Source organism: Candida albicans, chromosome 1 (assembly GCF_000182965.3).
Source record: "Candida albicans SC5314 chromosome 1, complete sequence".
Lineage (NCBI taxonomy): Eukaryota > Fungi > Ascomycota > Pichiomycetes > Serinales > Debaryomycetaceae > Candida > Candida albicans.
Genome location: NC_032089.1, coordinates 1,115,431 through 1,128,177, shown reverse-complemented (window position 1 = coordinate 1,128,177; position 12,747 = coordinate 1,115,431). Strand labels below are relative to the sequence as shown.

The 12,747-nt window shown below is 36.0% G+C and overlaps 6 protein-coding genes and 1 non-coding gene across 7 annotated transcripts; 5 read left to right on the top strand and 2 right to left on the bottom strand. All coding sequences in view use genetic code 12, as the record gives it.

Moving 5' to 3' along the window:
- Positions 1-68: 68 nt before the first annotated feature.
- Positions 69-2,252, top strand: CAALFM_C105370CA (protein kinase; the record flags this gene model as incomplete). Its single annotated transcript, XM_710770.2, has 1 exon — positions 69-2,252. One exon carries the CDS (start codon positions 69-71, stop codon positions 2,250-2,252), a length of 2,184 nt encoding a protein of 727 aa, XP_715863.2.
- A 243-nt stretch (positions 2,253-2,495) lies between these two features.
- CAALFM_C105360CA (non-canonical poly(A) polymerase) lies at positions 2,496-4,307 on the top strand (the record flags this gene model as incomplete). Its single annotated transcript, XM_710771.2, has 1 exon — positions 2,496-4,307. One exon carries the CDS (start codon positions 2,496-2,498, stop codon positions 4,305-4,307), a length of 1,812 nt encoding a protein of 603 aa, XP_715864.1.
- Positions 4,308-4,349: 42 nt separating this feature from the next.
- YPT53 (Rab family GTPase) lies at positions 4,350-5,009 on the bottom strand (the record flags this gene model as incomplete). The annotated part of the gene is made up of 1 exon (XM_710772.1): positions 4,350-5,009. One exon carries the CDS (start codon positions 5,007-5,009, stop codon positions 4,350-4,352), a length of 660 nt encoding a protein of 219 aa, XP_715865.1.
- Positions 5,010-5,931: 922 nt separating this feature from the next.
- Positions 5,932-8,259, top strand: ZCF2 (Zcf2p; the record flags this gene model as incomplete). The annotated part of the gene is made up of 1 exon (XM_710773.2): positions 5,932-8,259. One exon carries the CDS (start codon positions 5,932-5,934, stop codon positions 8,257-8,259), a length of 2,328 nt encoding a protein of 775 aa, XP_715866.2.
- A 300-nt stretch (positions 8,260-8,559) lies between these two features.
- CAALFM_C105330CA (uncharacterized protein) lies at positions 8,560-9,936 on the top strand (the record flags this gene model as incomplete). The annotated part of the gene is made up of 1 exon (XM_710774.2): positions 8,560-9,936. The coding sequence occupies one exon, from the start codon at positions 8,560-8,562 to the stop codon at positions 9,934-9,936; it is 1,377 nt and encodes a 458-aa protein (XP_715867.2).
- A 254-nt stretch (positions 9,937-10,190) lies between these two features.
- Positions 10,191-11,933, top strand: CAALFM_C105320CA (uncharacterized protein; the record flags this gene model as incomplete). The annotated part of the gene is made up of 1 exon (XM_710775.2): positions 10,191-11,933. The coding sequence occupies one exon, from the start codon at positions 10,191-10,193 to the stop codon at positions 11,931-11,933; it is 1,743 nt and encodes a 580-aa protein (XP_715868.2).
- Positions 11,934-12,033: 100 nt separating this feature from the next.
- On the bottom strand, positions 12,034-12,126 carry tP(UGG)1. Its single transcript has 2 exons — positions 12,091-12,126; positions 12,034-12,069 (listed from the first exon to the last, which is right to left on the bottom strand). It is a non-coding gene; the product is annotated as a tRNA-Pro (tRNA).
- Positions 12,127-12,747: the final 621 nt, after the last annotated feature.

Below are 12,747 nucleotides of genomic sequence, written 5' to 3'. Positions count from 1 at the left end.
TCAAAATTCTCGTGATAGTTTGCACCTAGGCGGTTACGAAAGAATCTACAGCATAACAGATAAAAATCATGTCGATTATTCCTTACAATAATAACAAGGATGTACTTTATCACAACCCTAATGATGGGATTGTGGTTGTGCATGATCCTCGTGAAAACACTATAAAGCTACTATCCACCGTTGCATCCGAAGCACGGGGAGAATCAAATGGGAGTCAACGAACAAGGAGACCATCACAGGCCTTTAACAATGATCAATTCCCCCATACCACAAGCATGACAAAATGTCCCAACTGTGGGTTTACATGGAACGAATTCAATAAATCCGGGCCCAGAAGAAGCAGCTCGCATTCCTCCTCTGGCCTCTTCAATATATCATTACCCCAGGAATACTTATCACAGTCATTTATTCATACCGACTATTTCAAATTGTTAGGTAAACTACCTTCCAATGAGGAGCATGCGTGCAAACTGACGCTTAATAACTCTTTGCCTGAAGGGGTATTCAATCAAGGATATTTTAAACGGTTTTTCAAGAAAATAGACCCGTATACGCTTGGTTCAGGAGCACACGCACAGGTTTACAAAGTCAATCATATTTTGAACAATATCGTTTTGGGAACATACGCAGTTAAAAGAATTAACATTGGCGGGCAACTTGAATTTTTGCAGCAGGTTTTAAATGAAGTGTTGATTTTGTACGAGTTGTCTACTACAGGAGCTAATGAGAACAATTTAATTAGATATAATCATGTTTGGTTGGAAATGGGGGAGCTAGACGATCTGAATTCAATTTTTTTCCCAACCCCCAAATTGGCTGACAGGAGAGATATGAAAGTACCATATGTTTTTATTTTGCAGCAATATTGTGATGGCGGGCACTTGGAAGATTTAATCAAATGCAATTTCACAATTGAGGAAAATCTTACTTGGAAAGAAAAGGTCGAATTAGAACGGAAGAAAAGACGTGCTGTAAAGGTAGGAGATGAAACGTTACCAAAACGGAAACAGTGGCTTAGTACCTTTGAAATATGGAAGTTCTTTCATGATGTCGCAAACGGAGTCAATTACTTACATCAGAATGGTATTTTGCATAGAGATATGAAACCGTCAAACTGTTTGTTAGATGTAAAGTATGTTCCACATGAGATGAAACTGACTTTTGAGAGCCAAGAAGATTTTGAACTGCATTTATACAATTTGCCAAGAGTTTTGGTTTCTGATTTCGGAGAAGGAAAGTTTATAGAAAAGCGTCAAAATGTCAATCTAGAAAACTTATCTGATAGACAGGGTAATACAGGTACATTGGAGTTCACGGCTCCAGAATTGTGGTTGTATTCACGTGATCCTAAATTTGGAAAAGATGGTAAGAAATTTTACAATGATTTCACCTATGAAAGTGATATATATTCTTTAGGATTGATTTTATGTTATTTGTGCATTGGGAAACTACCATTTTCTGATATGATTAGAGATGAGAATGATCCACAAGAGGCAAGAAGCAAAATCATGAATTGGTATAATAATTTGAGCTCTGCAAGTTTTAGTGAATGGTTTGAGTCGCAAATTCACGATAGAGAAGGGGTTATGGATGAGTGTATGGAAGATTTCCAGAAATTAGCGTTCAAAATGATCAAGGGAGAAGATGAAGTAGTTGATAATGGTACTACCTCTCGTATTGGGTCCAAGGATATTTTGTTGTATTTGAATAATATAAAGTGGGAAAGATTTATAATTACCGGTCATACTTTTACCAGTGGTAATTCTTGGAGTATGAGCAATGAATTGGCAATTATTGAAAAAGATGATCTGGATCTACATTCGTTCAACAAAGATCGTGTACCATCTTTGCTTCAAAACGAGGTGTTTAGTGATGACGAAGATGATGATATAGAGTACGAAGGACGGCATGATTCTGATCACATTAATCTAACAGAGGATGAATTTGAAGAAGACATATCAAGGACTTATTTTGATTCAACAGATTCGGTAAAATCTAACTTTTTTCAAACTCATAAGTTTAAGACTGTCCCTGTTTATTGCAGTGAATTGTTATTGTTAGAGTACCTTTCGTTTTATTCTCCCAGTTTTTCAAAATCAATTTTAAAGCTCTGTATATTTTGCTTTATTGGATTGGATATATTTGTGGTTGAAAGAACCAAACTTAGAACCATGCTATTTTTGTTGGTATCAGTAGTATTGTCCATACTCTTGGCTTACGAGTTGGGCCATCTGAACCCTTATATAGTTTGATATTTAATGTACAGATGATGCAAATTTTGTGTGTGTGATGTAATTCTCTTTTAAATTGGTGAAAAAAAACTGGATGCATCAAAACTTAGGAAGGAAAGCGATGAACTTGAGAAACACACAAAAAAAAAAAAAAATAAGAAAGTAGAGTTGAAAAAGAAAAAAAAAACAGCCACTAGCCTAATTCATTTGTTTAGAGTCTGGTTGATAGATAATTATAGATTATTATAGCTTTCATAAACAAGAATGGGGACCAAAAGAAAGAGAGAAAATTTAGTTGGAAAACCTCGATCCAAAAGACAAAAAAAGGATAGTTTGTTGTTAAAGGTGGATAATGCATCATTTCTAGAGAACAAATTTGAGACTTTGCAAAACCATTTGGACGAAGAGTCTGACTCTGAATTAATTTATGACTACGATAGAAAAAAGAGTGAAGAGTTGACTGATGATCTTGTTTTAATTGACAGCGAAGAAGAATCCAATGACTCGAGTGATGGTTTTGACGATATTAATCTGGAATCAGAGAAGAAGCAAGTACTAGTAGGTAATGATAAGACACCAGAAAATGAATTAGCAAATAACGAAGATTTCATTGGTTTTGGGTTTCTGTCTGAAGATGACAGTGAGGAAATTCTGAACTCCGATAATGACTTGTCTAATGGTGACTATGCCCATGGGGAGACACCAAACTCTCTGTATCCGTGGGTTAAAGATCATGATCATTCTAAGCAAAAGGAAATAGCTGATTGGCTCACATTAGAAATGAAAGATTTTGTGAATTACATATCCCCTTCTAGTGAAGAAATTGTCACCAGAAACAATGTCATCAGTACGTTGAAGAAAGAAATAGGTAAGTTCTGGCCAGGTACTGAAACTCATGTTTTTGGGTCGTGTGCAACAGATTTATATTTACCTGGGTCAGATATTGATATGGTAGTTGTTTCAGAAACTGGGGATTATGAAAATCGTTCCAGGTTGTATCAACTTTCAACTTTTCTAAGAACCAAAAAGTTGGCTAAAAATGTCGAGGTTATTGCCAGTGCTAAAGTGCCGATCATCAAATTTGTGGACCCAGTTTCAGAGCTTCACATTGACGTGTCGTTTGAAAGAACAAATGGACTCGATGCAGCCAAGAGAATAAGAAGATGGCTAATATCCACACCAGGGCTACGTGAATTGGTATTGGTGATCAAGCAGTTTTTGCGATCACGTAGACTAAACAATGTGCATGTAGGTGGATTGGGTGGTTATGCTACAATTATCATGTGCTATCATTTTTTGAGATTGCATCCGAAACTATCGACTAGCTCAATGGATGCCTTAGATAACTTGGGTGTGTTGTTGATTGAGTTTTTTGAGCTCTATGGCCGCAACTTTTCTTATGACAACTTGATACTCTCTTTGGATAGGGATACTGAAGAGCCTCGGTATGAAAAGAAGGGTAATCACCCTATACTAAACACTGCAAGAAATACCTTTTCCATTGTGATCCAAGATCCTGCTGATACCACGAACAATATTACAAGATCATCTTACAATCTTAGAGATTTGAAAAAAGCTTTTGGTGGAGCATATCAATTACTTGTAGAAAAATGTTACCAATTAAATGCTGCTTCATATAAACAAAGATTGGGTCAACTGATACTAGGGGATATAATAAAATACAACGGGAAAGAGAGAGATTTTAACGACGATCGTCATAAAGTAGTCAACCATGCATTGATCAGCCATGAAGAAGAAATTGATGACGAAAGTGATGGGCTCGATGGCAATGATAAGTATTACTTTTCTGACATGACAGTGGAGAGCAATGAGGATGAGTATGTTCCTGAAAAAAAACGTACCACACCTGTCACTAACAAAGCAAAAGACACTAAAAAATTAGTGGAATCTTTCTTAAGTCTTGAAGACAGTAGTGATGTTGAAGAGCTCCTGGCAAAAGACGTCGCTGGCAAATTCGAGGATGAGCCATATATCCCAAAGCTAAAAAAGCTGAAATCAAATCTTGATAAAGATATCAAAAGAGATTACTGGAGACAAAAAGGTTTAGATTTGTAATGATGATAAAGGTATCATGCTATTGATTTCTATATAACGAATTTAACAGCAATATGAGTTAGATGTCTGTCTCGTACGTAGCATGTTTCCTATTTGATCAGAAGTATCACGATTTTGTTCATAATATTGTGTGAAAAACGTCTCTTCTATGTTTGTCACTATGTCTTCAAACAATGATTCAATTCCTGTGCCTTCTTTTGAACTGGTTTCATGGAATTTTACAACATTGGACTGTTCTGTTATCAACTTATTGACTTGGTCTTTAGTGGCGTCGTCTATTGTTGACACTAAATCCCGTTTGGTCCCTACCAATCGAATCTCTATCTTTTCTCTTGAATCAGAAGAATTGTTTAGTTCCAACTGTTGAATCCAGTATTTCGCAGTATTGAATGTGCTTTCAAACTTACTCAAATCAAAACACACTAGGGCTACCCTCGCATTTCTATAGTACATAGGAGTCAATGAACGGTACCTTTCCTGGCCTGCTGTGTCCCATATCTCTAGTCTCACTTTACGCTCATGGTTTTCATGGGGCGAAAACTCCTTTGTTATAAATGCTGCACCAATAGTATTGGGAGTATGTGTATCAAACCTATTAGTTGTGAATCTGTGTACAAGCGACGTTTTTCCCACGGAAGAATCTCCTAAAAGAACTATTTTATAAGGTGGTGGTAATATTGATGAGTGAGATGTTTCCAGCATTGTGATTTAATAGCACTATTTGATTCTAATGCAAATTAACACTGTATCAGTTTTCTTACTCGCTTTTTTTTGTTGTTGTTTTACTTGTGTTTGTACTTCTTCCTATTATTTGGTCAGGGAAAGCAAACACATACACACATACACACCAGTGATTGGCTTGAACTTGTGCCATGTCTATTGATAAGCCCATCGGGTCAGTACTACAATTCCAATCTTTTAATATTGCATGAGTTGTTTGTTTGTTGATTTGGCTCTTTTTGTCCTCGTTTAACAGAGGAAGCTTTTGAAATCTAGTTATCTCCCGACACTACGCAATCAGGATTACAAGGCCATTAAATCGAGCCACATGATGGACTGATATCAATATCAAATACCAATAAATTGGTAAACCAAACCAGTATTTTTATGGAGGTTATAAGTAGTTTGTCTTTGTTTACCCAGATGCAGAGTGTGAGGAGTAGTTATAATTATCATCGCACTGATACAGATAGTCTGCGGGGTTTGAAATTTCCTTATCCGGTAAGGTGAGTTGTACTTTTATTTCACATTCTCTATTGTCTTTCTGAGAATTGATGACATCTTCTCATAAGGAAAAAAAAAAGCTACGGGATTTGAATGTTGGATCAAATAGACAAAGAACATTGATCGTTAATTGTTAACTTATCCAATCCAATTAAGTAATTGCATCACTTTGTTCAGTCCCTTCGTATACTGAGATTTCTGGTCATTGCTCAAAATATTTTATTTTGATTCTTTTTAAAAAAAAAATATCAACATCAACAACAAAAATAGAAACCAACCAATATATTCAGAAAATACCTTTTTCCTTCCAAATACGATAAACTACTGTCAGTGACTTTACGCCTCCTATAGAATACCCAAGTTTATAAAATTCTATTCATCTATAATCCTCACTAAGAAAATGCTGGAAAAAATTAAGAGAGAAAAGCCTGTAAAAGTAAGAAAACATGTTAGTAGTGCTTGTTTGGAGTGCAGAAGACGACACTTTAAATGTGACGGTAAACAACCAGTGTGCGATCGATGTCAAAAATCAAACAAACCATGCCAATATGTTGCAAGTCATCGAGGCGGATCCAGGAAGAAAGGTGTGTCAACAAAAAAGAAACCTGTTACCGTAAATGATATAAACCAAGGTCCAGAAATGCCCATGTTCGTCGCAGACATAGAAGACTTTGGTAAATCGAAATCAACTGAAAATTCTGCCAATGACGGAAACGAAATAAAGAGTAATGATGAGATGCTTGAGAAATTAATGACTTTGCCTTGTGCACATGATCAAAATCGATGTCAGGATCTGAATTGCCCAGGGAAAAGTGCTGTTAGGTATATGAAATCTCGACCAGAAAAACGTGGACAATTAAATGAGAGTGAGACACACATGATGGAAACTTTAAGAAAAAGAATAAAGTTAGAGAGTACAATGAGCAACATTGATTGTCTCTTTAGTGATAATAATCCACCAATAGATATCAGGTCATTCAAGGAATTGGAAATGACCACTGCAGTTCATGATCCGAGCAATTATGTGGATCTTACAGTACTAGACAAAGACGTGATACTAAAGAATTACTACGAGACATTTCACAAAGCCCACCCCATTTTGCCCGCAAGGGAAGAAATGTTGATATACATGTCAAATCTGTCTATTGAAAAAGAACTATTACCTATCCTAAGTATAGTGAGTGATGGTGAGACGACGTCTGTTTATGCTCGAGCTATTGATTTGGTCTCAGATAGATTGATCCAGTGTGTCGAAGTTGTGAAAAGCTTTGGATATATTGATATTGTTTCACTCCAGGTTTTGACACTTGTTTCCTTTGTTGCTCATGTTTCTTCATTACACGCATTAAGCAAAAATTTGAGGCATTTCTGTATATATTTACTTCAAGACCTCCAAATCAATTTGTTGGATGCTCCTTCAAAGCACGGTTCTAACGACATGACCCCGGAGTCGGAAACTAATGCTCCCCTTAAAGTATTCAACTCGCCTAGGTTGTCACACGTGTCAAGAGATAGTATTGATCAATGTGCTCGTAGACTATTTTGGGAATTAAATTTTGTTGATATTATTACCGGGTCTGCTGATGGGAAAACAGTTTCTTCCTTTGACAAAATTGAGAGTTTTGTTGATTTTCCTACTGTGCCACTGCGGGATGAATTTGACTACAAAGGGCGCTCGGAGGCAGGTACATTGGTTACAAACGCAGTGAAGATGAATATAGAGATTACCAATAAGAGACCATATGATATTCTTCTAACAAGATTGCAAGCTTCTTTATCAAGTTGGGAAATGAGACTAGAGGACCCGTCGTTATTCGAAGCACCGCCATTGATTGACAAGAGCGGAAGAGTAAATGAAGGAGTTCACCAAGCCATCTTACTATTTAACTACGCAAAGATCTTTGTTCACAGGCCCTTTTCTTATCTTTGGAAGATCAATTCACCGCAACATCCAAAATGCAACGGCGAGGCAGTAGACTCGACAAATGTTCCACCGCAACTTCAAGCAAATTCGCGAACGACTATTGAAACTAGGAAAACTATTGAAGGTGCAAACTCGATTGTCCAGGTTCTTATGGACACTGGTGCGTCCAAAGTTTTTCAAAGAACACATTTTTTTGCTTGTGCTTTGGCATTATCTTCGTTGGTTCATCTAAGTGCATATATTTGGGTCGAGACGACGTTAGCAGTGGATAAAGCTCAAGCTTTTGGGTTGAATGAAGAAGATTTGGATGTTTACACTGAGTATATAAAACTAGCTTTGACTGCAATTTATCCCATTTCCAAGCATTGGCAATTATCTGGCAAGTTGGCAAAACATATTCGTGACTCCTTGACCACATTACGACCGAAACTATACTCAAAATTAAAGGATTTTTTGCCGCAATTAGAAATTGGTATGGAAAAAATGAAGATTCGTGAAGGTGACTCTACTGGTGAAGATTCAAGTAGAAGTCTGGCACTACCCATGAATGCAGTGAGTAGTTCTACTACAACCACAAACTACGACGGTCTACAGAGCCAAGATAACAATAATTCCACCTTGCTGAATCGTCAAAGTGCACTTGATATACATGATGGTGCAATTCCTGGTGACAACATCAGTGGTCTGTATGACTTTGAAAATTTGTCATGGGAGCCAGTATCACCAATTTCGCCATCAGGTTGTGATTGGATTGACAAGGGTTTGTTAGACTTTAATTTTGATCCTTTTCCTTCCACTTTATAGTATTGTATGGCTTTTTTGTTTATTTATTTATTTATTTATCAATTGATTAATTGTATTTACATTTTTTATTTTTAATTTATGTTTACAAGAACTAAATAATATTGTACTCTTTTGACACGATTTGCCTACAGTGACATGGTGAATGAAGATCTTTGTGAGATGAATTAGAAAGAGGAGGCAAAAAAAAAAAGGAATAGAGAGCACAAATACAGATCGCTTGCTAAGATGAATTACTAATTTTTTTTTTTTCTTTATCACGATTCTTCTATTTCTTATTTTAATACTTAGCACTATTTCTTCATGGCTAATAAACGACGTCCAAAGAAAACCCGTGCACCTTACAGAAGATATGTTTACAAATCAAACAATTATTTAGCTGACTCCGATGAAGACGAAGAGTTTGAGGACGAAACTGAGCAACTGGAAACAACACTACAGGCAACTAACAATGCCAGGTTCAAAGGGGCGATAAACGTGCAGTCAATATATGTCCTAAGTGATCAAATTCGTTATCAAGGTAAAATGTGGCCATGGAGTAAATTTGAAAAAGTTGACATTTTGCAATGTGCTTTACAGGGTCATAACCCTTTATATGCTCATACTAAACTAGAAGACGAGCCAACCCAAGGATTGATGAAGTTTCCTGCAGAGATATTTGTCCACATATTTGAAATACTAAATGCATGGGGTAAACTAAAACCTAAATATATGAGAGTGTGCAAACTATTTTATTTATTGATATTGCCCATAATATATCGGCAACCACAACTAAAAGCCACTAATTTTTTCAATTTTGTGGAGGCAATTTCTAGCAATAAGTCATTGGGTCAATACATTCATAGTTTAGACCTTTCGTATATTATACAATCAGGTAAAAATGCATTTGTAGCTAAACTCATGAAACGAGCAGGTAAAAATTTGGAAATTCTTGTTGCCCCACAAACAAGTTTTGGATTGGGGCCATTGATTGCATTGAAGAATTGTTCAAACCTAAAGGTTTTGGACTTAAGGCTTGTTTCTGAAACTTTAAACTTGGAGGAGTTATTCAAGTCCATAAGGAATTTGACAGAATTGACACAGTTATCATTTCCAAGGTCTTCGGTAGAAATTCATGATTATCAGCTGATAAATTGGCCTCCAAAATTAACGTTCTTGAGACTTTCAGGAGGTATTAGTGATGATTTCTTATACCAATTGGAGTTCCCTCCTCTGATTACACAATTGGAGTTTGCACATTGCCCATCTATAAGCGATCTTGGCTTTCGACAAATTTTGTATCGGATAGGGGCCAACTTGAAAACATTAAAAGTTCAGTATCCAATGCCGGGATTGAAGAAAAATTCGTTGGATCAAGTGTTTGTATATTGCCCAAACTTGAGAGTATTGGAAATTAGTGTTGATTATGTTTCATCCATGTTTTTTGACGAGCAGTATTTGGGATATATGGACTATCCCAGACCTTTGCGTACTTTGTATATAAATAGTAGTGGTATGTTGGGAACACTGACTCGTTTGGACCCGATAGATTTGGCGGTTGCTTTGAATGATGGTAGATTGCCACATCTAAAGCATATTCAATGTACTGCCAAATTGGGTTGGGATCCACTGTCTGACGCCCTAGGTTATATTGCTGATGAATTGGATGAAAGAAAAGGTGGGATATATATAGGTTATTAATAGATGTATTATTTATTCATTTTTGTTGGGATATATGTTTGTCAACAGATCATTTGTAACGTTGACGTAGTCTTTTGAATATATTACACAAAAAACTATTCATTCTTCTAACTAGGACACATAGACCAAAAAGATTTATGAAAACGTGAAAAAAAAAACATAAACAAAAATAGAAAAAACGGAAAACAGATCAAGCTTTCTACAATCGTCCATTAACAGTTGTACACTATTCACCTTGACATATTATAATCGACATGAGTTTACAGATTGTTTTACCTTTGGATCCATTGGAAACTTCTGGATTGACTTCTAATAATGTTAGAGAGTTTTTAGAGAAGTGCCAAGTTAGAGATATTGTATTTTTTGACGAAAGTGTTCTGGGATATGTTGTGCATGAAGGCTCACTAGACCAAGAAACTGGTTTTGTTCAATGTGAGGTTGCCATTTTACAACTAAATAACGTGGAAGAAAAGGACCCTTTAAATTATGTGAATCTGGAAAACAAAATTAGTTTAACTTTGGGTAAAGAGGAACTCGTTTATGACAACGATTTAATCCAGATTTGGAAATTTGAAATACCAGTCACTTATCCACGGAAAAGACTTAATAATCCAAAATTGTGTATCAGTTGTAGTTTGGTGAATGAAAACAATGAGACTTTGGTTGTGGAAAATGAATCATTTCTGGAGGAAACATTGGCCAACTACGTCCCATGTATGAAGAGAAATCTACTAGCAGAATTGGACCATCAAATAGATTTTATTGACACGTCGAATGATGTTCTAGAAACGGGTATAACTGTTCAGGAAAACTCAATAATAGACAAACCAAATGTACGGGCATTTATCAGCGTTCCTGTCACTATTTCCCTAGTAATAAAACTTAAGTCAACGAAACCAGCTGGAAGAAACGGCATGCTCTTGGCGACTCTCAACATTGAGTCTTCCGAAGAGTTTACAAAGATTGCTAACAACAAAGATTATCATTTTGATATCATGGATATGGAAGTCGACTTCAAGTCTGGTTCAGTTCAGCCAATAAATTCTATAATTCCAATTCGAATCCAACATACTGACTCTGTCAATTTGGCATACAAATTCAATAACTATGAGATGGATTTCAAAGAAACCACATCTTCGAGACCTATAAATATAAATTTAACACTACGAGTACAGCGAGTTGTTAATGGTGAGTTCCGAAATGTGAGTAGCATCATTCAAACAGAGTGGTCGCCATATCTTGATTTTGGTTTGATTGCCCCGCCAATAAACAATGCGTTGAAAACAACGATTAATGCAATGCAGCTGCAATCGCAACCTACAATTCCTATAAATAATATTCGTCACAAAGCTTTAATGAGTAATCTATACAAACTAAAGGGTGCTAGTCTATCAAACACTAACAACATCACCAGTAGTACTACAAACATAAGACGAAATAGAGTGTCTTTGGCCAACCCAAGCGGACGCACTTCATCGGTGACAGTCAACTTGACAATGGGGAACAATTCGTCTCTTACTGGACTAAGACTTACTTTTGTGGGTAAGCTCGACATTAAGTTGGGTGAAGTTGTAAACTGGAAGATACAAGCAATCAACAATTCCATGAGTAGACTAAATTTGTCGTTGTTAGTGCAAAATCCAATCAATTTCAATCCTGTTTACAGTGGAACAAATATCACAACAAATAATTTTTCATCTTCAAATTTACTTAATAATAATGGCGGTATACGCAATAATGATGTAATTATATACAACAGGGTACAGCTATATTCATTGTATAATTCCTTGAAAGTCAATGGCGATGGAGAAGGTATTTTAATTCTTAACAATGACATTCGAATGGGTCCTTTGGATCCAAATGCTGTCTTTGAGACGGAGATTCAATTGATTGGTGTTTCCAAAGGTATATTCAACTTGAATGGTGTTAAAGTATTTGATATGAATAGTGGTGATGGCATTGATTTTGGTAAGTTAGTAGAAGTATTTGTAATTTAATTCTATCAAATAATATACATTGTTCAACTCACGAGGACATTGTGGTTTGAGAAGACTCTCTACCAAAAAAAAATAGTAAGAGAAAGCGAAAAAAAAGGTTGGGGCAAACGGGGAATTGAACCCCGGGCCTCCTCGAATTTTAATGTTCGGAAACAAACCCAAACGAGGAATCATACCACTAGACCATTCGCCCTTTTCGATGTTTTTTCATGGCCACTAGTTTACTATTTATTATAGCCAAATTAAGTATTGTGTGCAATTATGTTACTCTTAGAAAAGTCAATTCTTTGAATAACTTTTATCATTGGCTTAGGTATGGTTTAAACCATCACTTAAACTTATGTAATGTACTCTTACTTTGAAAATAGAGAATAGAGTTCCCTGTCAGTCAGTTTATTTTTTGAACTATTTGGCAGTAATTTTTGGCCCAAAAAAAATTAATAAGCCAAGTTTAACAGCTATTTTCACAATGACTACAACTTACATTTGTTAAGTAGAATCGGATTCTGCTTTTTCTTAGGGGGATTCATTTTCCACATGGCCCATTTTTTGTATTCTTCCTTGTAATTGTGGTCAGATATTGATCTACAATCCAATTGGCTGTATGAAGTTTGATTTGAATAGAGTTGGTGCCGAGTCAAACAAACTCCTCACGAATTTTCTTGGCCGTGTGCCCACACGGAGGAATGCTAACATATTGTGTCGCACGACTTTCCCAATGTAATTTCACCACCACCTCACCTTATTTAAGGTTTTTAACAACACTACAAAAATCAACAATAAGACCATATATAAGGTTGTCTAATTGCGCTAT